General features: G+C 45.0%; 2 protein-coding genes across 2 annotated transcripts; one reads left to right on the top strand and one right to left on the bottom strand.

Moving 5' to 3' along the window:
- Window positions 1-14: 14 nt before the first annotated feature.
- LOC144741697 (inactive phospholipase C-like protein 2) lies at window positions 15-10,023 on the top strand (the record flags this gene model as incomplete). The annotated part of the gene is given in 22 exon segments (XM_078624208.1): window positions 15-175; window positions 909-1,011; window positions 1,013-1,151; window positions 1,216-1,373; window positions 1,464-1,910; window positions 1,912-1,972; window positions 1,975-2,271; window positions 2,274-2,407; window positions 2,409-2,661; window positions 2,664-2,689; window positions 3,176-3,278; window positions 3,281-3,346; window positions 3,349-3,423; window positions 3,505-3,578; window positions 3,580-3,731; window positions 3,733-3,778; window positions 3,780-3,791; window positions 4,666-4,765; window positions 4,768-4,884; window positions 6,405-6,467; window positions 9,686-9,795; window positions 9,916-10,023. Coding segments are annotated over 22 exon segments (2,805 nt in total), but the record flags the coding sequence as incomplete, so codon positions are not given.
- A 1,927-nt stretch (window positions 10,024-11,950) lies between these two features.
- On the bottom strand, window positions 11,951-22,652 carry LOC144741696 (TBC1 domain family member 5-like). Its single transcript, XM_078624206.1, is given in 23 exon segments — window positions 11,951-12,072; window positions 12,075-12,243; window positions 12,740-12,844; window positions 12,927-13,006; window positions 13,784-13,883; window positions 13,992-14,088; window positions 14,140-14,203; window positions 15,229-15,500; window positions 15,906-15,991; window positions 17,298-17,404; window positions 17,830-17,875; window positions 17,877-17,973; window positions 18,057-18,229; window positions 18,354-18,423; window positions 18,576-18,626; window positions 18,705-18,793; window positions 19,265-19,367; window positions 19,450-19,517; window positions 20,354-20,428; window positions 20,912-21,001; window positions 21,225-21,339; window positions 21,478-21,529; window positions 22,553-22,652. Coding segments are annotated over 23 exon segments (2,331 nt in total).
- Between the last annotated feature and the right edge of the window lie 4,512 nt (window positions 22,653-27,164).

Here is a 27,164-nt window from a genome sequence, read left to right as displayed (position 1 = left end):
AACTCTAATTACAGGTACGGACGGGCCGAAACACAGAGACTTTCCGCACCAGTGTAGTTTATGAGCAGATTTCAGGGGACTGTGCGTTCTCCATCATCTATGGAGACACGTATGAGAGCTTGGACCTGGTGGCCAACTCAGCCGAAGTGGCCAATATTTGGGTAACAGGCCTGAGGTACAACACACTGGAGCCCCTGTTACACTGTTAGATTTCATTCCCAAACACACCATTTTTTTAATTTTCAGTTTATAGTTTCTTTACTGACCAACTACTGAAACACAATCAATCAGATCACATGTAAATATGTTTCTGGCATTTTTACACACTGTGAAACTTGGTTTCAATGAAACAATATCCTAAAGACAGATATTAGTGTACATGCATGAGATGCGCAGGAAGCAAACTGGCCTGTTAGTCTTCAAATTACCTTCACTTTGTAGGACGCTTACATAATTTACATACATAATTTGAATTTGGTAACTACAGTTTATTTTCATGGGCCAGTAATCCACAGTAAAAAGTCGCAGAGAATGACTCTCCTAGGTTTCAAGGGTGAGTGAAATTATGCCGAGCAAGTTATTGCTAAACATATCTGCTGCTAAAGCTGTATTTAGCTATTTCAATTCTATTTTAAATGAACGCTGACACACGTTATTATTTACAACAATAAACATTAAGAACTTTTTCCAAGCACAGCATCACACCACAGCTGCAGGATGAATCAGCGGTTTGCGCCCGTCTGTCAAGCAGAACCACACAAAATCAGGCTGTTCCTGTGCCAGCAGCACATGCCAGCATTCAGAACAGTTCTGTGATATCAAGTAACTTCCTTGAAACGTCACGACTGTTTCTCCTGTGACCTCAACCGACACCCCTGACATGACGTTTGTGATGCTTCCTCCCGCAGGTATTTGATGCAGTACGGCAAACATGCCCTGGACATGCTGGCCAGCAGTCAGGACAGCCTCCGTCTTGGCTGGCTGGAGCAGTTGTTCTGCTCTGCCGCCGATCCAGACAGACACCAAGACGCTGAGGAAGGCGTTTGCCTGCAGTCGGGCCATGCGGCTGATACAGACTGTGAACCCGGGCGTGAGCAGCAGCAAAGTGGAGCACAGGTTTAAAGAGCTGCAAAGAGTCCGGGAGAAGATGCGTGCTCTTAGCCTGGACGATGGATCCGATGGCCACGGCGAGAACAAAAACACCAACAGGAAGAGAGAAGCTAGTCACCAAGCAGGAGTTCTTTGAGGTCTTCCATGACGTTTGTACTCGTCCGGAGGTTTACTTTCTGTTGGTGCGCTTCTCAAGCAACAAGGAGTTCCTGGACACCAAAGACCTGATGAGGTTCCTCGAGGCTGAGCAGGGTGTAGCTCAGGTGGGTGACACAGACTAATGGGAGAAAATCACACATTCGTACAAATGCAGTCTCGGTATTCCTGCTGTTGATTCACCCCAACGCTTCCAGGTGAGCGAGGCGGACAGCCTGAAGCTCATCCAGTCCCACGAGCCATCGGAGGAGGGCCGTCAGCAGGGCTACCTGTCATTGGACGGCTTCAACAGCTACCTCACGTCAGCGGAGTGCCACCTCTTCGACAGGGAGCACAACACTGTGTGTCAGGAATGTCCCAGCCGTTGTCCTCACTACTTCATCAACTCCTCTCACAACACCTACCTCATCGAGGACCAACTTCGAGGTCCCTCGGACGTCTCGGGCTACATCCGTGCGTTGAGGATGGGCTGCCGATGCGTGGAGGTGGACGTTTGGGACGGCCCTGATGAGGAGCCCGTGGTGTGCACCGGACACACACTGTCTCCGCCGCTTGTCCTACGTTGTGTGTTGGAAGCAATAGCGAGGTTTGCGTTTGTGGCATCGGAGTATCCATTGATCGTGTGTATCGAGAACCACTGTTCACCTCCGACAGCAGAAGGTAATGGTGCAGCATCTTGTGGGAATATTAGGCGAGAGGTTATTTATGGAGCCCCCGATGAAAAGGAGCCGTACCTCCCGTCGCCACAATGCCTTAAGGCATCAGATCCTGCTGAAGGGGAAAGAAGCTGTCGCCAGGGTTGGGAGGCAGAAGACGGCGAGGTAAGTGAGGAGGATGAGGGCGCCGAGATGTGTCAAAGGATCAAAGCAGCTAACAGCGGAGGGGCAGCGGCTGGAGGGAGTGACAAGGACCCAGTACAGAGAAGCGTGTCGACTGCAGCGGGTCCTCAGTGCCATCTTCCCCATTGTCCTCCCAAACGTTTCCCTCTGATGAAGGAGCTCTCAGACCTGTGACCCTTTGCAAGTCAGTCCGCTTCATTGACTTTCCAACGTCGTCCGACTCACAAAAACCTTGGGAACTGTGTTCCTACCATGAGACCCTGGCTGTGCGACTCGCTGGCGAGAGCCCCGGCAACTTTGTCCAACCATAATAAGCATTTCCTTTCCCGGGTGTACCCCAGCCCCATGCGGATCGATCCAGCAACATGAACCCTCAGGGACCTGTGGAAGTGCGGTTGCCAGATTGTATGTCTGAATTTTCAGACGGCAGGACTGATGAAGGACCTGAACACCGCCTGGTTCAGACAGAATGGAAACTGCGGCTACGTCCTGCGGCCGGCGATCATGCGACAGGAGGTGTCTTACTTCAGTGCTGACACCACCGACACCGTACCTGGTGGTCTCCACAGCTGCTCCATGTGAAGGTGGGCTACAATAGACACAGGCCCTCATTTTAACCTTGACTTGAAGGGGTGTGTTACTCACCGGGGTTTTATTTCTTCTGAGAACTTTGGTACTGAACATAGGTGAAACGACACGTTTGACTAATTCCCTTGTTCCCCTTTGACATTGTGAACTCCCTCAGATTATGTTTTTTTTTATGTGCTGCAAAATCCAGTTTGCAGGATTATGCTAAAAAACGGATTAAACTCTAGGAATTATTAATTCTAAACGGAAATCCTAGGCTGACGAGGAAAGTCGTCAAAGCGTCTGACGATCAGTGTTCTTGGATTTAATGATTGTGATTAATCATCACCTACTGAACTCATAGATAGATTAATACGTTATTACTTATCATGAATGAGTTATTTATTCATGTCATTAACATGGATGAATCTAAAACGAGTCATGAGATGAAAATGACAGTTCTTTACGATGGTGATCATGTTCTTTATACAAACCTTTCGCAGGTAATTAGTGGCCAGAAACCTTCCGAAGCGAGGGGTTCCGGGGCCAAAGGCGATGTCGTGGATCCTTACGTGTTTGTGGAGATTCACGGCATCCCAGCTGACTGCACGCGCGCCGCACCAGGACAGTCCACCAAAACGGGGACAACCCCATCTTTGACGAGAGCTTTGAGTTCAGATCGACCTGCCCGAGCTGGCCATGGTTCGCTTCGTGGTGCTGGACGATGACTTCATCGGGGATGAGTTCATAGGTTGGCGTCGGCGGTCGGAGGGTCAAAACGTGAACAGGATGACTTCACCTTCACCTGGATGTCATGTACCTTCGTCTGCAGGTCAGTATGCCATTCCTCTGGAGTGTCTCCAGCCCGGCTACCGACACGTACCCCTCCAGTCTCTGACCGGGGAGGACCCTCCCCCACGCTAAGCTCTTCGTCCATGTGGCTCTCACCAATCGGAGAGGAGGGGGGAAGCCTCACAAAAGGGGCTTGTCTGTGCGGAAGGCCCGGAAGGGGCGGGACTACACTGCTCTGAGGGACCTGGAATCCGCTCTGTGGATGACGTTTCAGGAACGCCGCTCCTCTGCTGAGAGACGCCACGGACCTGAGGGGAAAACATGCAGGTGAGGGGCACGAGGACACGTGGTACAACGTCATACATAGACGTCAGAATGTCAGAACGTCTTTTCCTTCACATTCTTCTGGTAGTTTGGCTCATTTATAAGAATTGTGTTTTCGTACATCAGTATTATTATAGTTAGTATTATTCCTTCAGTATAATGACCCTCCCCCACCACACCCACCTCTGTCAACATCCCCCAGCGGGCATGTACAACAAAGTCTGATATAGATTTTTACAAAGCATATGAAGTTAATATATTCTGAGTCCTTTGGCGCTTGAACTCAACGGGGAATTGTCAAGGTCTGCAGGTCAGACACTGGTGGTGGAGCTGGCTGAAGGACCAGGAACGGGTGGCGATGGGGAGGTGGAGGGAGCGCACGTCAGCAACGAAGGGTCTGACAAGCTGAGAGAGAGCGTAAAAGAGTAGCTGCAGGCTGAAGATGAAGGAGTGTCCCATGTCTAGTGGTGCAAAGTAAAACAGCTGGCGATCAGCCTGATGCGCAGAGGACAAACAGCAGGAAACTTTACGGAGGATGAGAGAAGAAGAAGCTTCATTCATTTTTTTCTCCTTCACTCTTATTCATCTTGCCCCCCCCATTTTGTTTAATTGGATTTTTGCTTTTTAATAGAATTCAATAACTAATGTAGGTGGACCTTGTAACTGGTGAGTGTGGTGAGACATCTCGTTTCCTCCTGGTCAACTCAGTGACAGCGTACGGAGTCAGCGGGCAGCAGGAGGAGCCTGTGATTAGCCAGTGACAGCCAAACAGGAGTTTATATTTATTTGTTAGTGTTTCCTTCAGTATCTGGGGAGTGGGAAGGAGCCATGTCTAAAACTGACTGTTTCCTTTGTCATGTTTCCTGTGGATCGCCAGAACTCGGTGGCGGTGTTCAGGGAGCTCTGTGGGTGTCGGCTGGTTGCCAACCTCATGCAGTGCGTTCTGGCTCTGGGCTCCAGAGTGTCAGGACCAACGGGATGCCGTTACTATTGTTCGACCTCCGGAACCACGACCCCGCCCTGGAGCCTCAGGGACCCCTGCCTGATGTCCTCCGCCGCGTCGTCTCCACTTATGAAATGGTGAGGAAGGAAAAGAGTAAACAGCAAACACACTTATTGTTATTTTCTAGAGAAGTAAACAGGCTCACACATCATCAAATGTATAAGATAAGAGAAAGAAACGACTCACAGACAATCGCCAGAAACACCTCCCACCTCGTCTGCTGGACCCAAACAATTGACCCCCCCCTCCCCGTGAAGCTCATACTTTGTCCGACTCAAAACACCCTCTCATTGTTCGGCCGCAGACAACATTCATTCTGGCTGCAACGTGGCTCTTAATCACCTTGGTCTGGATCCCAGACGTATTTCCGGCCAAATAACCACAGACTTTCATTGACCGAGGAGAGAGTTATTTAATTTGTGTCATGAAGTCTAAAAATAACCCAGCCCCTGTGGAACCAGAGAGCCCCGGCAGAGCCATGCTCACCGGTAGTCGGTCAGAATAATGCTCACCGTCTATGACCGTTCAGTGTGAGTGGGTCGATGTCTTTTGGTGTTTTATTTCCTTTATTTTCCCCATTTTGTCTTTTTCCGTTCGTTCCCCCTCCGGCTGTGTCAGGAACAGACCATACAGCTGTGGCTCGCGCTCTGCTTGATGCCTTGAAGTGTTTCCCTGTTTGACACTTCCTGATTAGCACAAGATACCTTCAGAAGTAGTATTTGCTCTTATCAAATACAAATATCACACATTGGCGTAAGATATTCCCTGACTGTCTCACCGACAGGGATTTAGGCGATTCCATTCACATCATCACATCGACCGTCGTGGGGATAAATCAGGCCTTTTCTGGACATATTAAGTTGTGATGACAGTTTTGGTGCATGAACTTTGACAGGTTGAATAAACATTGGTTGTTTGTCACTGCTGTGCATCTAGCGACTACATGGACCTAGGCCAGAGTGTGTGTGTGTGTGTGTGTGGTGTGTGTGTGTGTCCTTCCATTTTCAACTCGAGCAGATCAGAGTTGAAGAACCTCGCCCTGGTGCTGAATACAATTTGCATAGATTTGAATGTTGTTAGGCTAAATGGTTTCCACACCTCAACCCCCAAGAAGGGGCTGGCGTGGTGGTGGTGGTGGTGGTGGTGGTGTGTGTGTGTGGGGGGGGGTTTCAACAGCAGAGACAGGAAATGGTGTGTGTGTGTGTGTGTCATTGAATTGGGTGGTGCACTGCAGTTAAATCTGTTGTTTGTCAAGTTGCAGGGTTTTTTTTTTTCATCACACTCGGCTTTGCGGGGTCCAGAGCGGGGTCCAGAATTAATCAGCGGAGGCCACTCATGTCATTATTGTTTGTGTGGCTGTTGCTTTAACAGAGCTGTCACATTCATCTCTGCGGGGGCCCAAACAACAGATTCATGTGTGTTCTTGTACCACCCCGATGCGTTTGGTAGGAAAGATTTTGTTGTGGACTCCGATCAGCCGTTTCTATAGCAGACGTTGATTTAGTCGTCAATGGTCTCTAGCCTGTCGTTGTGCTTGAAAATATCTGTCCTCGCACATTTTCTGACATCGATGTGTGTTTTCGTGCCTCCTGTGTGCAGATGGTCCAGGCGAGCGCGAGCAGTGATGGAGCTCTCCGATGGAATCTACGATAAGATTCTGCACATACAGACCACGGGTGTGTAGGTGTGTTGTGTGTGTGTGTGTGTGTGTGTGTGTGTGTGGTGAGCGTTGCTGCTGCTATGTAGAGTGTGTGTTCTAATGTGTGTGCAGTGAGTAGAAACCTACAAACTCCACACAGCCTCTCAGCAGCGTTGTTACTCACACAGCGATGGCTGCTTTTCACAAACCCTTCTCTAGCTGGTTTCGTCCATTTAATCCATGATCGGACTTTATTTGTATGTTTAGGATCCAGGAGGTTTTTTAGCAGCGCAGGTCTTGTCATCAATCATCCCTCAGTCTGTCAAACAAAGGGTATGAAAACTAACCGCTGCTATCATCTCTATGATCTCTGGTTTATTTACTTGTGCTCTTTCACATCAGCTTGACGTCTTCGGGCCATGAAACACATCACGTTTTTTTTTTTTTTTTTTTAAAAAGAACATTTCCCTGTTTTATGAGCGCTAAGATGCGTGGATTATTCCCAGCACCCCCCCCTTGAGAGACATGTGGATAGAACGAGGGAAGCTAAAAGTGAAGTTCCAGGAGGGAGATGACGGTTCAGCTGAGGAGAGATGAAAGTGACTGACGGAGATGAATGTGCCTCATTCCTTTCTCTGCTGTACTTGAGTTGATGTTGTTCACACACGCTCCTGCTGATCCAGTATTCTGTGACGTATTCATCCACTTCGCTACAGTGGGAACTGTTCTCGCCGCCGTACGGTCACGCATCGGTTCGTTTCTCATCCAAATGCAGGAGTAAACTTCACAGTTCAAAAGTGTGAGATAGAAAGATGTGTATCTGAACTGGAGGCCAGGAGCTCATTCCAGGAAGCTGGTGTAGTGAAAACCCTGCAGAATGTTCCTGAAAACTGAATTCAAACATATGAAACTTTAAACAACGTTTGGTTTCATTTCTGCATTTTATGACAAAAATAGAATTAAAACTCTGCAGACTTTTCCTCATTTCAGGTGTAACGGGGTTTTTTCACTGAGCCTCATCTTATGAACTTCCTGTGTCATCTGGAGCTGGTGATGGAGGTCCATCTCTCAGCAGCCAGGGGGGCAGGTGACGTAAGCAGGTCGAAAGCAGGTTTTACGTCAGGGTGGAGGGATGAGAGCGAGTCTTCAGAATCTGAAATACTTTATTTATCCCAGAGGGAAGATCGTTCATTCCAATATCCAGTCAAGTAAGAAAAACAATAGAGTAGTTACAGGTGAAAAGACAGATGAAAGCTAAATAAAAAAACATTTACTAAAATGGTCTGTGTATTAAATATGTATAAGTATGAATAAAGTAGGGGAGTGCACATCTATATAAGGTTAATAAAAGTGAAATAAAATATAAACCATTGTCGACAACTACATACACAGGACGTGTCGCTCTCAGTACTGACGGTTGGTTAAATCCAATTAGAAAAACACATTTTCTCACTAAAACTCTGCTGGACACGAGCCCTGTTCTCCTTTATTTCATCCAAACAATAGGGGGTCATTCTTCCCCACAACTTCCGCTCACCACCTGGTCAGTGAATTTCTGGATGAACAGATCCGCCTCTGTCTGATGTGATATCGGGAACACTGCCTGCAAGCACACCGAGATAACATTAACCGTAAGATCGCCGGCAGGAGAGCACATGACACACTCAGCCTCTAAACCATCGGCCCCGACTCCCACCAGCTCTCTGTTTGGGACTGAAGGTCTTCTCTGGAAACAACCAGCCGAAGGGTGTGTGTGTGGGGGGGGCTTTCACTCTTGTGACCTTTGACCCTCTCAGACATGTATGCCTTCATTTCATCTCCGAGAACGTTCTCTCACAGATTTCCGGTGCCACTCAACAATCCCTCTAATCCCAAACACAAGCTTTCCAGGAGCGGTGTCAGTGTTTTTCTGGTGGTGAAAAAGAAAAAAACTACAAGAAATAAGTTGAGGCAAGGGTACGTTTTAATTCAAATACATGACATTTAAGCTGCGTGACCTTGAACTACAAAGACATCACCTGTACTTTTTTGGATGAACTAGCCCTTTAAGAGCCTCATTTTTACAGAGCTGCCTGCTGAGACTCAGGGTCACGTCTGGGTGTACAGATGTCTGAGATGCTCCTGGTCTGGTTTTAGAATGTCACATCGTCCCACGGTTCGGAGGGGGGACAGAGGGTGAAGGGTGATTCGCTGGTCCCGAAGGTTATCGAGCTCCGTGGTCATCAACTCTGTGTATTTGTGGTCGTACGCACGCTAATGCAGTATTTGCTTGGAAATAATATTCCATCAATTGGCTGCGCTCGATTTAACAGGGAACACACATACACACACACAAATTACTCTTGCCTTCTGGCTTCGAGTTGCTTAGCAACCCTCCAGTAAGGTTATAATTTAGGCAACTTTGTAGGTGTATGTGGAACAGTGACTAGGTATGTGTGTACAGGTGTGTGTCCATGTTTACTGACCTCTGCTGACAGAACACTTTTATTTTCGGTATGAAGATTTCTCAGATTAGGTTATGGGAGTGGGCATCTGGACTCTTGTTGATCACAGTTTGATATGTGCCCCATGTTAACGAACATGTTGGTTTCCGTGGCAACAGTGGGACGGTGGGCTGCTACAGGAAGCCACACACACACACACACACCACACAGTATAATGCTGCCTCTATTTCAGATTATTCATCTAGTTCACATCCTTCCGTAGTAAAAATGGAAAATGTTGACGCTGTGATGGGCCGAAGATGTAAGCAGCATCTTCAATGGTCAGTGTCACTGAGAAATACGACTTTAGCCCGGAGTTTTAGGATCTAGAACAAACCAAGGCTGATACACAATGACAAAACACTAAGACACATTGATTATGACCAGAGACTGAACCGTTCTACTTGGAGAGGAGATCAGTCAATGTGTTCTCAGGGCTGTCAACCCCCAAATTCGAATTCCTCATGTTTATACATTTGTACATTTTAAAAAATTAATTTGAATAATATTCAAAATTCCAAATATTTTGTTTTAGCTCATTATATAAATTTAGGAACAAGATATAATCAATATGTGTTTGTTGTTCACAGAGCATCTTTCCTTTCAGATCCCTCATCGGTGAAATAAGGACAGAGAAATGATCCCATCACCCTCAAAGAAATGAACACAGAACGTTACTTACTTGTGAATTCACAGTTTCCAATCAATATTCCGAGCGAGGTCATCTGCATACGTCTGATCTGCTGCGGTTTGTGTGTGTGCTCCGTTGTAGCCATGGAGTTTCACGAGAAGCTGCAGAGCCTGGCGGCAAAGGAAGGGCTGAAAGGTCGTAAGGTCAGTCGAGCGGTGGAGAGTTTCAGCTGGAACATCACCATCCTGAAGGTCAGTTAACACACACACACACACACACACGTTTTAAAAAACAGACAAACAACAAACAGCCTCTGAGGTAAAGTACCAGACCTTGTTCTCTGTCTCGTCCTCGCTGCTCCAAACCTCCAGGGTCAGGCCGATCTGCTCAAACATGCCAAGGCTGAAGTCCAGGACAACATGAAGCAGGTCCATGATGCTGCTCTTGCTGGAACCTCACCAAGGAGAGCGCTGGATTAAGAAGAGTCCGCTCGCATTCGCGGGCGAAGCCAGGAGGACAAACCGCTCATGGGTGTTTAGAGGACCGGCGGTGTAACCCAGGTGTCCTGGCTGCTGTGACAAATGTTACTAAATTGACACCAGGCAGAGAGAGTTCCACACACTGCTGAGAGGAGACGGAGGTTAAGTTGAAGCCACGGGCATTTTACTGTAGTAAACTGTAAATACACCAATGTTTGAGGTATAAAAGTGTCATTCATTCTTCATGTTTGTAGCTTCTGCCCAGCTAATATAGATTGAAAAAGCAGGATTTTGTTTGTGTTTTGAATAAAGAAAGAAAAGATGAATATATCTGAAGCTACTTTAAATGTTACATTTGAGTCCTGGATTACTTGATCCAATCCTGCACTTCTCCCTCAATATTGTCCCACATGCAGTGTTCTATATTTTTGTACTCCTCAGGCCCCCTGTGCTAATAGGGCGTCCTGTATACCATAACAAAGATGTGTCCGCAGTACTGCTGACAGTACTTCATTTGTAATGCAGGTCTCTTATTTTGCTGTAAAGATTATTTTACGTAATTTATTTATCTTGACTGAAGATGTTCCGTGTGTGCAGCAGATCGACATGTTTCGCTCTAAATTCCTTCCTTTCACTCAAGGATGGAAATAAACTATTTTTCACAAAGTCTGTGCGTCTCTGTGTTGCTGTTTTACTTGATGTGTGTGTGCTCTAACTGCAGTGCCGTGTTCGCTGCAGTTTTGCCAGCTGGGTACGAAACATTTAACTTTTCCTTAGAGGTGAAACATATAAAGAATTATTTTAATTCGCTGAAAGAAAAATGGTGGTTGGCGACGTTTGACATCAATCCATGTCATTTTCACAAGGTTCAGTTTGACATTTTCTGTATTTAATTTCACTTATTTATATTTAATTTGGCAATTTAACTGCAAAATAAACTGTAAATGTTGTCTAATTACAGTGTGTGGAGGATCACTACATTTTTAATTTTACATTTACAATTCAAGCACTTACACGGCAAAGGCAAAGCCTTAATCGAGTCCTAATATTAAGTCTGAAAGACTTGATTATTAAAACATACGAACCTTTCAGTCGGTTTGAACAATTGTGCCGTGCTGTGACCAACAGTAGAATGTAGAGTCGTGACTAACGTGACGTCACTGGATCAAACGCACACATTCCTCAAACGACGACTTCACTGCGCAGCTCGAGCGATGCAGTTTTATTGGTCTTGAGTTAATGAGGCTGAGTAAAGGGGACATTCTTTGCTTTACATCGTCAGCACAGGACCGTTTGTAATCGAAGGACATGATCATATTAAAATCTCCACAGTGGAGCTGATTTTAAAACAAACAAACAAAAACAAAGGGACATTCCATAATTTAATCATTTTTATCGATGCTACTAAAGCTCTGAGGGGTTAAAAACATTTAAACATCTAAAAAAAAAAAAAAAAAAAGGATTAAGATCACAATCGTGCTTTGTTTGGTTGAGAGAGGAATAACGGTCAGAGGCACTAGTTTAAGATCAGGAGAATGACGCCCTTGACAACTGATCCCTTATTCTTTTGGGTATCGGAGGGGAGAACCTGCAGACAGACGGATAGAACACAGCTAGGTGCATGGCCACGTCTCAACCAGAAGAAACTAAGTATTACACACAAGATCAGAGAGTCTTTGTATATAAATTGCATTTCTAGGTCCAACTTTGTACAGTAATGTGAGGAGACGGGGTAAACAACTCAATGACATCCTGTCTGTAAAGGCAGGTACTACATCAGAACCTCATGAGTGCAGGTGAGGAGGGACGAACACAGGGGGACGGTACTACAGTAGGTTTACAGGTCTGATGTGGCACAGATGACAGTCAAACACCCGCTCTGATCCTAAGTCACTTTGCTTTCGGAGGAGGAAGAGCGGCTGCTTGCTCATTCACAAGTCGTGGGGTTGACGATGGTGAAGTCAGAGTCCTTGCTGTGGGTGGAGCCCTCGTCTGGGCTGGAGGAGCCTGACGTGGTCGCAGCCATCAGTGGGTCCGTGGGAAGGTCCCGGCTGCGCCCTCAGGCTCCATGCGCACCAAGGCGCGACCTCGTCTGATTGGAGGGGTGCACGCAGACGACGCCCTTCCCGCACCTCCGTCCGCGGCCTGCAGGTCTCCGTCCTGGGACACCAGGATGTAGTCCTCCCAGTTCTTACCCTCGGAGCCCACCGAAGACGCCACCTACCGAGAGGTGCAGACTGATGTCATGGACCAGCGGTGGCGTGAGCTGCTGGCTCGTCGACCACTGAAGCAGCTCAGGCTGCAGCCAACGTGACGCGTCGCATCATGGCGACGCAGTGGAACATCCTCGGTCAGATTAATTTCTACTGCGACAGCTTTGGCTCACGTGGTTTAATCCCGATAAGAACACACTTCCCTGTTGGATTGTCGGCAAAGCGGGTTCATTTTTTGGAGATGATCAGATTTACTGATATTAAACACGGGACAAAAAGGCCAAACAATCAGATAACTGAAATGGAATGACTCCTCTGTTTGATTGAGGGTAAAACACACACTCAGGTTGGATTATTCACCTGTTGCTCAGGAGGAGTCGTCGCTTGCTCGTCCCCTTCTTTCCCACTGGCGCTCACACTCCGGTCGACGTCTGCGCCTCGGCTCCTCCTGCCTTGTTGGTGGTGGAGGCGGAGGGTGGTGGAGGTTAGAGGGTTTCCATGGCCGCTGTGGAGGTGTAGTGATTGTCCGCGATGGTGATCTCCTCGTTCTCCTCGGCCTCCAGCTGGCTTTGGTTGAAACGCAGTGCCCCCTTCAGGATGTCTTTAATCTGCCAACGGCAATGAGGGCGTATTATGTGTGTGTGTGTGTGTGTGTGTGTGTGTGTGTGTGTACGTGATGCACACACTCACCTGTTTGAGCCCAGCTAATGAAACCAGGACCTCATCTTCTTTATCCAGGTGTTCTTGGAGAATCACTTCCTGAATTTTACCTACAGACAGAAGGACTCATCACTCATTGGTCCGTTCCTCTGAACAAGTGACCATTTCTTTGACCCCGGTACCTGATCGCCTACCCGCAACACAACGTCTATGACCTAGTGTGCATGTGCCAGCTGCTGAATTTGTGCCAGGGATACGTGAACAGAACGATTAGGGGAAGGCGGCCTGTTTTAACAGTTTTTATTGTTCAAAGGACAGAATATTCACATAGGGAGAAAATACAGTTATCAGAGTTGAGAACAAAATGGACAAATAAGTTAGAGGACAGGCTGACATAAATTTAGTCCAAGAATAGTTTATATTAAATCAATGTTCATGAACATAAATGTAGTTTGTTTTTTTTAAACTTGCGGCGTATTTGATAATTGAGATGTTTAATTTGGCTTAATTTAACTTTAACATCCAAAAGTGAGGGTTGGTCATTTGAAAATTTTGATTTATGGATTTGAGACTTTGCAATATATGACTTCTTTGCCTCTTAACTGATCTTAAATGGGGATTACATAGACTGGCAATGTATTTTATTCACCAATGTGACTCCTCTTGTATGAAAAAACAATTGGAGCATTGGTTTAGATAAGTGTTCGGCACACACGCACCACGATCAAATACGAATCAGCCTTCAAACGCTGGGTCGTAAACAGTTTTCCGTCCGATTGGAAGCAGGTCATGTTCCGGGTAGCAGATCGGGTACTGACAGTCTGAATTCTATTTCTGCTCTGGATGTTCCATCAACTGTTGCTGCCGCGTTTGGCGGCTGAGCTTACAGATGTGGGTGTTCATCATCTTGGCACAGTATTTGCTCATGGCCTCCAGGTCGTTGAGCTGACCCTGCAGGAAAGAGACTTGAGCTTCCAGGTCCTCCTCCTGTTTAAATAAACACACACACACACACACACACACACGTACACGTACGTCAGAAGGAGACAAGAGAAGAATGAAAAAAAGAAGAGAGAGAACACGGATCCAGCTCACAGCCTCTTTTCTGCCCATGGTCTTGCTGTGGGAGCGTGAGCGAGTGATGCCGAAGAACGACTCTTTCTTTCCGGCAGAGAGGGGCGGAGATGAAGTGCTGATGTCACTCCCTCCTCTGGACGGGGGGAGCGACGGGGAGGCCGAGGACTGAGGGCGCTCAGTGGTGAGGCTCTCTTGGCTGGGAGAGGAGCTGACCGTCTTGGAGCTCTGACCTGAGAGCGGGAGGCAGAGAAGACAAACATTCCAATCCATTCAATCCAGCCTGATTGGGGATGAAAAACCACCCTTCACCCCTCCACCCTTGTTGCCTTTTTAATTTTTACGTTTTTTACATTTCACACATTCAGACTCAGCCAGATGGAGTTACAGTGGATCTCTAATGTCTGGGACCTACATATGCATTCCAATAATTCACACACTCAATTTACAACATACACAGTGAATATGTGGTCACAGCTACCTTCAATGCTCTATTGACAGAGAAAAAAAAAAAAAAAAAACGGTCCCATGTCTGGTGGGATGTACTTTTCCATAATCTGAGGATATTTCAGGTTGCTGTGACTATACTGACCTTTATAACTGCAAAGTCATGCTTTGGCACCCCCATTATTTGTGTTGTGTATTGTGTGTGGCTGTCCAAGAAGCATAATCTTGGTGAGATGGGGATCTCTAGCCCCAGAGATACTTGCGATACTCTGGAGACTCTGCAGTCTCTTGACACATTCATTCTGCACACTGACTGACAGGCAACATTGAACTACTGTGTTGTGGTGTTTGGAATCTTTACAAACAAAATCCACAACAACACACACACACACACACACACACACGCACATCCTATTTCATGTTAAATGCAAGAAGGGCCAGAACAATGACTACACACGGAGACAACCAGCACGTCGACATCTGTCAACACAGCACAGCAGACAGCACATCTGTGATGCTGGCTGCACTTCTACAGCTGGCTGTGAACTCCCTCTGCTGGTCACAATGCGCTAACGCACATTGTGAGACCGTTTGACGTGACCGTCACACATGGAGTTCGGGTATTTAAACCTGCCAAGATAGGGACACAAGCTCAGAGGAATGAGGGAGCATCACGTCACAGTTGCCATGGCAGCAATTCCCTGGTCTGACAGTGAAACTTCATCTAACAAACAGCAGAGTCAGAGTCGATGCTACCACACCTGCACAGACCAATTGTATGTGTAAGTGTGTGTGTGTGTGTGTGTTTCACCTTTGCTGAGGTGCACAGGCATGCTCTCAGACTTCAACAGCCGGTAGTGCTGCGTCTGCAGTGGTGCTTGGACTGGCGGAGGCTCCGCGAGAGGATGTGGCACGGCAGGGGTCGTGGTGGGGGAGGCGGGGGAGGATGCGTGCACCTCGCTGTTGATTGGTGAGACGCTGCTGGAGCCTCCTGACATGGCTGGAGCAATGAGTTTCCTGCCGAAGCTGAGCAGGCTGCTGGAGACCTTGTTGATGTTAAGCGGCGCTGGTTTGGTAGCGGAACTGGAGTTAAGAGAGATTTGAAAAGACAGAGAGAAAGAAATCAGAGAGTTTAACAAATTATAAATACTGTATTTACAGTACAGTCCACTCATTAAACAGTGAACAGTGGAGAAGGTACTTTGAAGTAATCAGAGGTTGTGTGTAACTTTTCTTACATTTGATTTGTTCTTCACTTAATCTATAAAGGGACGGATTCAGTCCAACCAAAGAACTTAAAGGGATGTTACTTCAGTTACTTCATATACTTCTCATTTGGTCTCAAGAACAGTGATAGAAAACTAACTAACTTTTATCCTTTAGTACAGCTAAACATACTTTCTGGTGTTGTGTACACTCTCAGGTGACTACATCCACTCCCTAAAGGGCAAAACTGCAACTCTGTGTGCGTGTGTGTGTGTGTGTTACCGTGTCTTATTCATCAGGTCAGCTCCCCTTGTTTTGTAGTAATCCAGGTTCTGCTGGAACTGGTAGTTGACAGGCCGTGGATTGTTCTGTGAGAGGAAGGACAGTCTGAATCATGTGGATGTTGGCAGCACTCCAACTCTCTGCGTTGTCTGTCACACACATCAATCTAAAATCTAAAATCTGGCCGTTCCTGTGGAATGAACAAATCTGTAAACAGGCGACTGCATGAGCTTCTATACTTCTGAGTCAACCGGCCTCTGTTATTCAGGGTCACGGCCCCCCAGGTGGAACAGTGATGCGGACCCGGCGCGACATGGTCGTACACCTGAGGCCAAGCGCTGTCACTTCGCCTCAGCACTTTCCTGGGTTTTCATTGTACGCAAGTTTGGGTCAGTGAGGGAGACCAGCGGGTGTTTGTTACAGGATGGTTCGCGCAGGTGAAAGAACTGGTAAGAACAGTGTAATAGACAGTGAGACGGGTTACAATCATTCCAAATATGTGATTTTCAACATTGTTCCTCTTCTTAACGCCTTTTATCGCGTCACTCTGAAATGCACAGCTGCTGAAAGCTGCTACACATACACTTGACTTCCTGCACAACCAGTGAACCATGTCAACTGTGGTTTCACTGTTGGACACTTATATGTCATTGCAGGTGACGGTGGATCTGACTCTCTAATCAAATGGACTGATCAGCTCAAGTGCATCTTCACTTTGCTTCATCTGAGGAACAGAAACAATTTAACTTTTTTTTTCCCACACTGAGTGTGACTCTCCAACCACTGACCTTTAAAAACTAGGGACACACAGAGGTTTCAGTTTCAAACACACCCGATGGGGTTTTATAAAATACGCTTGAGACCTGCTTAAAGGACTTTTATCCCACGTTGCTCATTTCCTAAGCCTGTCTGTTGGCTGAAACAGAACCAGGTTCAGGTCCATTACAGTAAGAAAATGCATTCCGAACATTATTACCTCTTCCCACAAAAGAAAACATTTCATTTGGGTGTATCTGTGGGTGAATGCAGGAATTTTCAATTGTTTCCTGGCTACCTGGCTAACACACTCTTCAGCTGCTAGCTGCAAATGAAACTTACTCTCGGTGGCCAACAGAAAGAACACAAAGTCCTGTTTTGCTGCTCATTGCCTCTGCCAAGGAGGTTAGGCATTAAATGCTTTATGCAGTAAATTTGTCAAAACCTTGGCAGAGATCTGCACTCTCCAAGAACTGTTGTTTGTCTAGTTACTTTTCATTCCTTAAAATCTTTTCATAATTTTTCTCCCTTTCACCTTGAGACTGCGCAGTGAAAGTGCTTAATAATTCCAGCATAAACATCAACAAAAATGCAGGAATATATTCAATAAAGTGAAAAATGATGGGGTGTTCTTACTTTGGGGTCTCGGAGAAACAGAGCCTTTTGCAGAAGAGAGTTTATGTCTCCAATTGGTGGGTAGTGCATTAGAAGGCCCAGGCAGGTCTGGAAGTTACTGGCGATGACTGGAACAGATGAACAAATGCAGCATTAGTGCAACTGTGACTTAACATCAAGTTAGTCTACTCTGTCTCCAATCATCAGATTTGGTCCACATGCATGTGTCAAGAGGAATTGTTTTCAACTATGAAGTAAAATTGAAAGTTAATTGAAATGCAAAATTCATGGATATTGTAGCTCTTTGGTGTTTGTTGTACAACAGCAGGGGTTCAGTGTCCTAATACAAGACCCCTGACAATAGCTGCCCACATTAGCGCTGGTCTGCACCGCCGTTAAGATGCTGTCTTCTGTTTCAAGAAATATGACTCCACCTGATTAAATACGGTGCAGTAAATCATGTTCTTCCAGTTAAATGACGTCTTATGAAATCACATGGCACAAAGACAACACATGGCTTTATTAGATTATTTCAGGAGTAAGTGAAGCGTACGGGCGTCTCGGATGTACAGCAGCATGGCCACAAAAATGTAATCCACCCAGGTCCAGTGTGATACTGTCAGCAAACAATGCGTCCCAAACCACCAGCAGGTCCTGAAGTGGAAACTCGCGCCCAAACAGCAGACGTACCCACCGGCTGAGGGACACAGAGACAGGATGAAACAGCTGAGGACTCAAAAAAAAAAGGTTTGTGCTCAAGTTGTAGTTAGATGTACTGACATGCCGTAGATCTGTGGGGCGATTTCCAGCCGGTTGAGGTGCATGTGCAGTTCCACATCGTGCTTCTTCACCAGCTGGTCTTGGATGCGGTTGACTTTGGTCACTATGGCAACAGATGGCCCTGAGTCCTGGGGCCGGGCGAATGGCATGCTGGTGAGCATTTCTTCTTTACCCTGAAGGATGAAGTCATTATGTAAACAGTATGTCATCATAAGTGAACATCAAGTGGTTGCATATGCCGATGCGAAGCTCCTCGGGTTTATTTCAGGTGGAAATACGGTCTTTTATCAAACTCACCCTTCTCACTTCTCTCTCATAGCTGGAGAACCATGGTTCTGCTGTTTCCATCAGCTGGGAGAACAGGGCACTGGAAAAGAGGTGTGTGTAGAATTAAAAGGGAAGTGAGGGGGAAATCTTTGGAGATGGAAGTGGACATGTTATAGAAAAATAATGGATGAAAATAATAATTTTCAACCCTGACAGCCCATTATTACTCAATTAGTAGTCCAGAGTACTCACTAGGCATCATGCTCCAGGTAAAGTGGGTTCAACAGACACTTCATCTCTTCACTGTGGAGGAAGAAATGACACTTCAGATGAATCAGATGAAGACAGTGGAGCAGCCAGCAGGTGAAAGCAGGAACCAACCTGGGGCTCGCTGTCTCGCTGGCATGCTGGAAAGCTTGATGATCGCAGTGCAGCACAAACACAATGGGAGCCAGCAGCTCGTGCATCCCCTGCACAGACAGCAAGAGACAGAGGTTGACGGGGGGAAAAAGATTATTAGGAGGGCAGGGGAGAGAATATATGTTTCATTTGTGGTCAGTCTGCCTTCAATGGTGATGCATGAGGTCTGTAATCTGAGATGACGGATTTAATTTGGATATCATAAACCACTGGTGTCACTTTGAGTTTATACACAAGAAGCCTCACCAGCCGTCTGCTCAGCAGCAGACACCTGTTCCTACACTGGAGGCGATTTGTTCTTTTGTTGGATTGCGCTCACGTATCACTCCATATACCTGTGTCATATCGCCTGTGCTATAAACATGGGATGTCATAGTCAGGGGGGCTTGAGGACAGTTGAGGACTTAAGAGTGGTTGTAAAGTGACTTCATAACGAGACGAGCCTGGAGGGGAGGGAGATTTGATGAACGTACATGTGGATCCCTATTGACCGACGGTGACTTGGCAGCAGGAGTCTGTACCTGTTTATACAGTAACTGTTCATTCTCTCTGGCGTAACAGAAGAGAATGTCCGTTAGCTTGGTCCTCACATCCTCATCCTGGAAGTAACGAATCTCAGGAAACCTGAAGCACAGAAGCAAAGAGAAGATGCTTTAGGGGCGTGAGAAAAAAACAAACAAACAAACTTTGTTGTAGTGCTGCTTACGTTCTCAACACGTCTTGTTTGATCATCCCCTTCAGCTCTTTATCCTGGAAGAACTTGTTCCACAGGCTCTGGACGGGAGAAGGACATTAAAACCAAGCCATAAAATCATTTCACATAAACGGAAGTAAATATTCAAACTTTGTTCTGCATCTACTGTAGGTACATTGATTTCCATGTGAGTTGTATGTTACTTAGCAGCTGCAGCTGATTAAAAGTCATTCGTCTGTGACTAAACAGAGTCATTTAATTGGAAATGAACATCTAAATTAGGAACAAATGATATAATCTTCTCTGGAAAAACATCCTGATACAGTTTGAGCAAATTGTTTGGGAAGCACAGATTCATAAAGTGTAGCCAACTGTCTTTATCAGATCTGGTCAGTGGTTAAGTACAAGACGAACTCTGATGAGATATTTTTAAACATCTTATTAATCTTCTGATTCAACTGTGTTTCATTGACTTTATAATTACTTTCTGTTTTAAAAATCAATCTGTTAATGAATCACTGAAATTGTCTTTAATTATTGCAACTAAACAGTCTAGAGGGAATTAAGGTCGTGTTGTATATGCAAATATGAGCGAGTGATTGACAGAAAGAAAATGAACACGCATGGCACGCACGCACACATGCACACACGCACGCACGCAAAACTTTCCTGGCCCTTCAAGCAAAGAGCCTAATGTTCATCTTCTAAACCATATACTGAACCTCCATCCATCTCTAACCACTAACTGTTGAGATTACTTACTTTACTTTATTACTTTAAATGGCTGCATCTTTATAGTGCTTTTCAAATTTAATGGAGGAGCCAAACTAGAAACCACTCAACATCCTGGTGCACAGCCAATCTGGCTTTTTCTAATAATAATTCTTGACAACGGAGGACATACAAACCGACTCACCCCCTCGTCCTGGGACAGCGGGTTGTTGACTACCAGGTCCTGCTGACCTGCTGCTTTACGTGGGTTGGTGATGTGCTGGGGGGAAAAAAAATGACAGCTTAGCGATCCTTGGGCTACACAGACACGTGTGTTCTCCTGATACGATGTCAGGCTGCACAGCAACAAAAAAACTTCCCTTTTCACAAACTGCTCATTGTAGCTCACAGAGTTCATTGTCAAAGCTGTCTGGATGAGGGGTTAAAACAAACACTCGGATGTGGACTCAAAATATCCAACAATGAATTGTCAAGGTGTGCTACCCTTCACCAGATACATGACCACAGACCAGACCAACCTACGAGGTGGGAAACTACAATAATCAGACCATGAAGTACTTTGTTTTGTTTGAACAGCACATAGAAAATGAGCTCGACAGTGATGAGATCATCCTTGATCATCCCTGAAACAAACTAAAAGCTGGCTTGTTTCTCAAAGCCATAAATACTAAACCTGATATTTTGCTGTTTCTACCAGCTTTAGGAGTGAGAGTGTGTATGTGTGTGTGTGCTGTAGTCTCACTGTTTCTTTTATCTTCTCATACTGGGCTCGCAGTTCTTTGGTCTTGTTGATCCACTGACTCTTGTCTTCCGGGAGAGCCTCCAAATACAACTGTGGACATCCAGGAGACAGGTTAGTGCATGTTCCCTCTGCTCTCAAACGGCATAAAGATGCAGAAAATTGGCATTTAGATAAAAACAACAAAAACTGTATGCCACTTGTTCAGCTACACAACAAATTGTGCACGCTGCCAGAGCTGCTGTGTTTTCTGAAGCGGGGGAAATTGCCAAAGCCACTTTAATCAAACTCAATAGGACTGCTTGATCCATCTGGCAGTCTCCTTCCAGCATACACTCCGAAAGCGGCTGCTCCTCAGCCGACCGTTGATGCCAGCCTGCCGGATCCTGGCCAGGTAATTACTGTTGAGGAACAAGTCGTCCCATTCTTTCCTGCAAGGGGGGGAGGAGGAGATTTATGAGGTTCTCGACCCTAATTGGGCACAGTGCTCCATCTAAAGTGTCCTCCAGCAGTAAACTGAGAGGCTGTAGTAATGAGCTGGGCCAGGAGTTTGTACTGAAAACACTCACCTGTACGTCAGGAAGGTTGACTGCGAGGTGGTGCTGCTGTCAACAGAACCTCCTGTTAGAAGAAACACAACCACAAGGGGGCGTTGAACAATCACATTCAAAGATAATATGATTGTAAGGTCAATAACGGAACCTGCAAATAACAAAAAGGTCACAAAGTAGCTGCTTTCAAACAACTGACATATCTTATCATGCTGTGGAGGAGAGTTCAAGTAGCCAGAGGCAGGAAAAGCAATGACACACAGCAGCCAAACTCCCCTTTGCCTTTATTGCCCATAATAAGTCTAATTTGGCCTGCAGGTGAACATGCATTCAAGTCAGAGAGCTGTCTATCAACATTAATTACAGGGGTAGATCACTCCACAGGGACACTCAGTATGAATATTCATCAGTTCCACAGCATGTCAGACCCCAACACTCTTTCTCACACACAAGTAAACACAAAAATCACACACACACACACACAAAAAAACTCCAACAGCCTCCGCTCGAGGCGTCAGCAGTAGTCATGTGTGCGACTCGGTGAGCTGCGTGTTTCTTCTTCTATCCTCCAATCCAGTTCTTCTTGTGACTCTCTCCTATACAGATGAGAGCCTCAACACTCAAGAACCATTAACTATGCCGTGTCCACACGGAGACGAGTTCAGGTGAATCCGTTTTCTTGTTTTGTTTTTTTTTTTTACCATGTGGATGTTTTCATCCACAGGCAAACACGGCAGCTGACACGTGTTGTGTTGGTGCTGCAGAAGCTGCTGAATGTGTTGTGTCTTGTTTTGTTTTTTTCATATTCTCAGTGATCTCTGTGGTGTTTACTCACAAAACACAAGCTTTTGTGTGCAAGCTCCATGTCTTCTTCACACACATACAGGCCTGCCAGGTATACTACAGTGTTTTCACTGGTTTTGTGTGGATGCATACGTTTCTGCTTTTTAAAATGATTCTGGTTCTGTCTCTCTGTGGACGTGGCCTTAATCCCCTGGATGGAAGCTGGGGGATGAATTGAAGACAAATCTATCTAGGGTGTCATATCTAGCAAACACACACTGTCTGCAGGTAAAAGTCTGAGCTGACGTACTGCTGCGGTTCTTGTTGAAGTTGTTGAGCGGGTCAAAGCCCGCCTCTTCCTGCTCTTCCGTCTGGAGTGGGTGGCGGGTCTCAAAGTTGGGGTGCTGCATGTCGGCGACCCGGCCAAAGCTGGAGTGGGGTGGGGGTGTAAATAACAGATGTAGCTGTCACACGTTAGTGGCACATCAACAAAATACTGTCAGACATGAGTAGAACTTATATTATATAATTCATATTATGTAATTTTGAGACTTTTGTGCTCCGCTAAGTCCTGATGCTGAAGCCGCTGCATATGCTGCATTCCAACTGTATTAGGTGAGATCGTGACTGGCAACGACAGATGAACGTTGGGTTTCTTGTTGCTCTGACTTGACTTAACATCATTTGCAGGTGAGAACCGAGTTCCAGTTTCATCACATGATGATCACATGGAACATGGTAGGTCACAAAAAAGCTTTTGTTGCACTAGTTCTCAGTTGATTACCACGTTATGTGGTATTCCATCCATTACGCGTAACGACAAAGCTCTTGGAAAAAATGAAGCTATTATGTGTATCATTGAAATGACACACATGACACACATAAATGACACACATAAAAGAAACTGTGCAAAGCCATAATGAATTCAAAACATCTTCTGGGTTTGCCTGGGTGACAGGTCCACTATCCGAGGTAAGGGGGGGGGGGGGGGGTATTCTAACTATTCGCCAGCCCTGACCCTCTGACCTTACTGAGGAACTTGGAACTACTCAACGGACAATTAACACACGTTAAGTGTTTTATCACAGTACTTACTGTCACAGCCTTGTAAATCTCCTCAGCCAAGACTCGGAAGAAAAGGACCTTTCTGCAAGAGGAAGAGGGAACGATGAGACTCACAACATCTCCGTCCTTCACGTCAGACGTCCCTGCTTCAGGCTGAAGGTGTGTGTTGTTGCACAGTCCCACCAACATCACAGTTACGCCTTTGAGGAACAAGCCAAGCCATCATCCGTTATGTTTGTTTTGTAAATGAAACTTCTAATCAACAATATGTCCCTGCCGTGTTTCATCACAAATAATCAAACCATCTGCAAACCCGTGGGAGCGTGGGACAGATCCATTAATAACGTCCAGTGTAATTATTTACTGATGCATTTCTCTGCTGAGCATACATGTCATCGTCAAACTTTGTGAGTAAACACGGGTTGTAAAAGCGGAGCGGCGGAGTCACATATGCAGCAGCAGCTCCGATGCGAGTTTTCACTCATTCATTCTGTTAATGATGTTTTATTTTTGTTTCCACAGAACTGCAGGCACTACAGTGGTTTAACCAATGTGTTTCTGGCAAAACACTCAAAGCGTTTATTTTGTGCAAAATAAAAGCAAACACGTGCGACCACATCCACATGCTTTATTTTATTAATGTTTTGTATTTTGCTCCACATGAAACCATGATTCCAGCCAGAGATAAATGACCTGTGAGAAGTATTAGACCCACTGAACACGCTAATCCTGTAGGTACGGAGGCAAAGAAATGCTTTATTTTGATGTCAACAATTTGTTCTTCACAAAGACAGTATGAAGTCACCTCAAATTTTGAAGGAACTAATACAGATCCAGAAAACTGGTTATACACATATTCATTAAACTTCACCTTTAGTCTTGTACAAAAAATGTTTGGCTATTTTACTCATTTCAGAAAAATGCCTTAAAAATCTGCTGAATGTAATTTGATTATTTCCGCTAAATTGTACCAGCATTTACTGAAAATGAATAAATAAATGCATTTCTTAATGCATTTATATCGGTGCTTAATGCTTAATATCGGTGGTAATATCATATATATTTTGTATGTATGTACATATATATATACACATACATACATATATATTAACATGTATATTTCAGTGGTATTAACTGCTGTTTTTCAAAGTGCAGCAGTCTTCGTCCATCCGTGTATTGGTCAGCTGACCGCATCTACATTGGCAAATGATGTGGCTTCACAAAGGCATGACACTGGGTTAAAAAATAAACATATTGTAATAATATTACAATGATCTCCAGGTGAACGTCGTGCCAACTCCTCTTTGCCAGAAAATCACAATGAAATGTTCAACTTTCTCTGAGAGATGCTGCAATCTAGGTTAACCAATTTCTGTCTCCATTCTTTATCCGGCTTGGGATTATTCCTCGTTTATGAATATGGTTAGCCTAATACACAGGCGGACAGAATAGCATGCTTCCACTCAGCCTTGTGTTCTCTCTCGCTTTATTAATTGTGGAAATAGCACAACAAAGGAATCTCTTAAACCTATTAACCACGTGAATGCAACGCTGCTCAATAAATCAGCTACACACGCCATCGAAATAGAAATGTTATATGCATAATGTATGTGGTTGTTTTCTTGGGAAACATCTGTTCCCCTCAAAGCCTAAAGCTCTCAAACTTCCCCTCCTCATAAAACGTCATTTTCCTTTAACCATATCCTATAAAAAGATTTGTTTTTACAACTAAACAGAAGTCGTCTGAACCACAATATTCATTTAGATTGTTCCTTGTAAATAAAAGTCTCTGTTACACAAAGCGTCAGAAGATAATTTGACACACACACACACACACACACACACACACACACACACACACACACACACACACACACACACACACACACACACACCACACACACACACACACACACACACACACACACACACACACACACTTTGTCTTTCCAAAAATAAAAAGTCATTCTGAACTTTTTAAAAAGGGCCTTTATAGATCAGACGCTGTTCCTTGCCTGAAGCAAACCTTCTCAGACTTCTGCTACCGTCATTACCTCTTCCCAGAAGTGAACGCGAAATGACACCCTTAACTTTTACCACACCACGCAAATTAGCTTCTGCATAATTGAATCCTCAGCACCTGGAGATTAGCTCAATAATTCAAAAGACGGATGTTTCATCAAATAATCAAATATGTGTAAGGAAAAAGCATAAATAAATCATCAGAAAAATACGTCTGTGTCCATCTGTTCTGAGATGGAGGATCTACTAAACAAAAAGTACTGTGACTACATGAGCATCTGACATCATTTCATTGGCATTCATCACTAGAGACATGGTTTAGGCAGCGTAAATAACACTTTCTTTTTGAGCTGCTCCCATTCTTCTCAGCTGCTGGACGCACCTCATCCCGTCAGCCAACATGACAAACTCAAATTCACTTTGCACGATCTACTAGGACCTCAATTCTGCTGCATGAAAAGCTCCAAGCTCGCTTGCCTGGGCGGCACAAAGGCTATTTTGAAACTTAAAGATTAGTCAATTGTATTGACTGTTTTGCTAAGGTTTCCATTTATGTGACTGAACACACAAATGGACATAGTGGAGCCTCATTTTTAGCTGCATTTTGGATCTGATGTAAAACAATTTATACATATACACACACATAAATATAGATACAGTACATATAAATATGATTTCATAGATTTACATATGTACAGTATATTTATGCAGACTCTTCAAAGAATGAAACTTTGTGAGGGATTCAGTGAAAAAGAAGATCTGTCGGTGTCAGCTGCAGGCGAACCAGCAGACTGCAGTCGAGTCAAAGTAAGAGAGCTAAACAAACTCACATGCCTCTACTTCAACACACCGCCCTGAGCCCAGGAGCCTTCGCAGTCACATGCTCTATGAAAGGCTGAGAACATGTGTGAGACCTTAACCTTGGCAAATAACCACAAACTTGCTGGGTCTTGACTGAGTCATCATAACTCAAGTATATACTTTTAATTACAAACATATTTTTTATTTCTTTGTATAAACATGTTGCGATTTTTTCTAGATTTGTACTGTTTTGTTTCAAGGGAAGACAATCACAGTTTCATTGTGCCCATGAATAATGGGAAATCAAATAAAGATGTTGCATTATTCAACTATATAACTAGAGTTATGTGTTTATAATATATGTGGACGTCAGAGACCTGAAAAAGAAGAAAACTCTTCTCTTTGGAATTATGAGATACTTTAACCACTTCTGGGCCTGATACAGATGTCTGCATGTGAGTGTCTACAAACACAATTTGGGGCCTACTGTGAGTGGTACTGATGAGTAACATGAAAGAACACACCAGCTGATATATCATCTTGAAACCTGCCTGAAACTATCTCAACTCCATTCCTACATGACAAGTTGTTCGTCCTTTATCTAAAAAGCATCACCAGCAAATGGAAGACCGACTTGGCCCAGACATTGGCTCAGCTCCACCAGAGATTACTCAAAGTCGATGGACATTGCGTGTTAGTATGCTTTACACATGACAAAAGGAAGAAAGAATATTCTTGGACATATCCAGCCAGTTGGAAAAAGAAACACAGACATGTTACAAAGCACTGACGTACAGACATCAAGTGTGGTGAAATAACATCTTTGCTAACATGCAGGAACTGGGACACACAGACTGTGACAATCAGCAAGTATCAGTTTCCCACTAGTGGTCTTTTTTTCCTCCTCATGTGCACGTCAATGCCGAACTGTGGGTCAAATGCAACAACACATTTAGACACATTGTTTCTCGTCCAAAACGACATTATACGTACAGAATGTTCTCTACCTGCCCCCCCCCCCCCAAAAAAAAAAC

The sequence above is a fragment of the Lampetra planeri genome, unplaced genomic scaffold (assembly GCF_965212315.1).
Source record: "Lampetra planeri unplaced genomic scaffold, kcLamPlan1.2.h2 scaffold_669, whole genome shotgun sequence".
In the NCBI taxonomy this organism is placed as follows: domain Eukaryota; kingdom Metazoa; phylum Chordata; class Hyperoartia; order Petromyzontiformes; family Petromyzontidae; genus Lampetra; species Lampetra planeri.
Note: the sequence above shows the minus strand (reverse complement) of the source record. Positions and strands in the feature narration are given on the sequence as shown.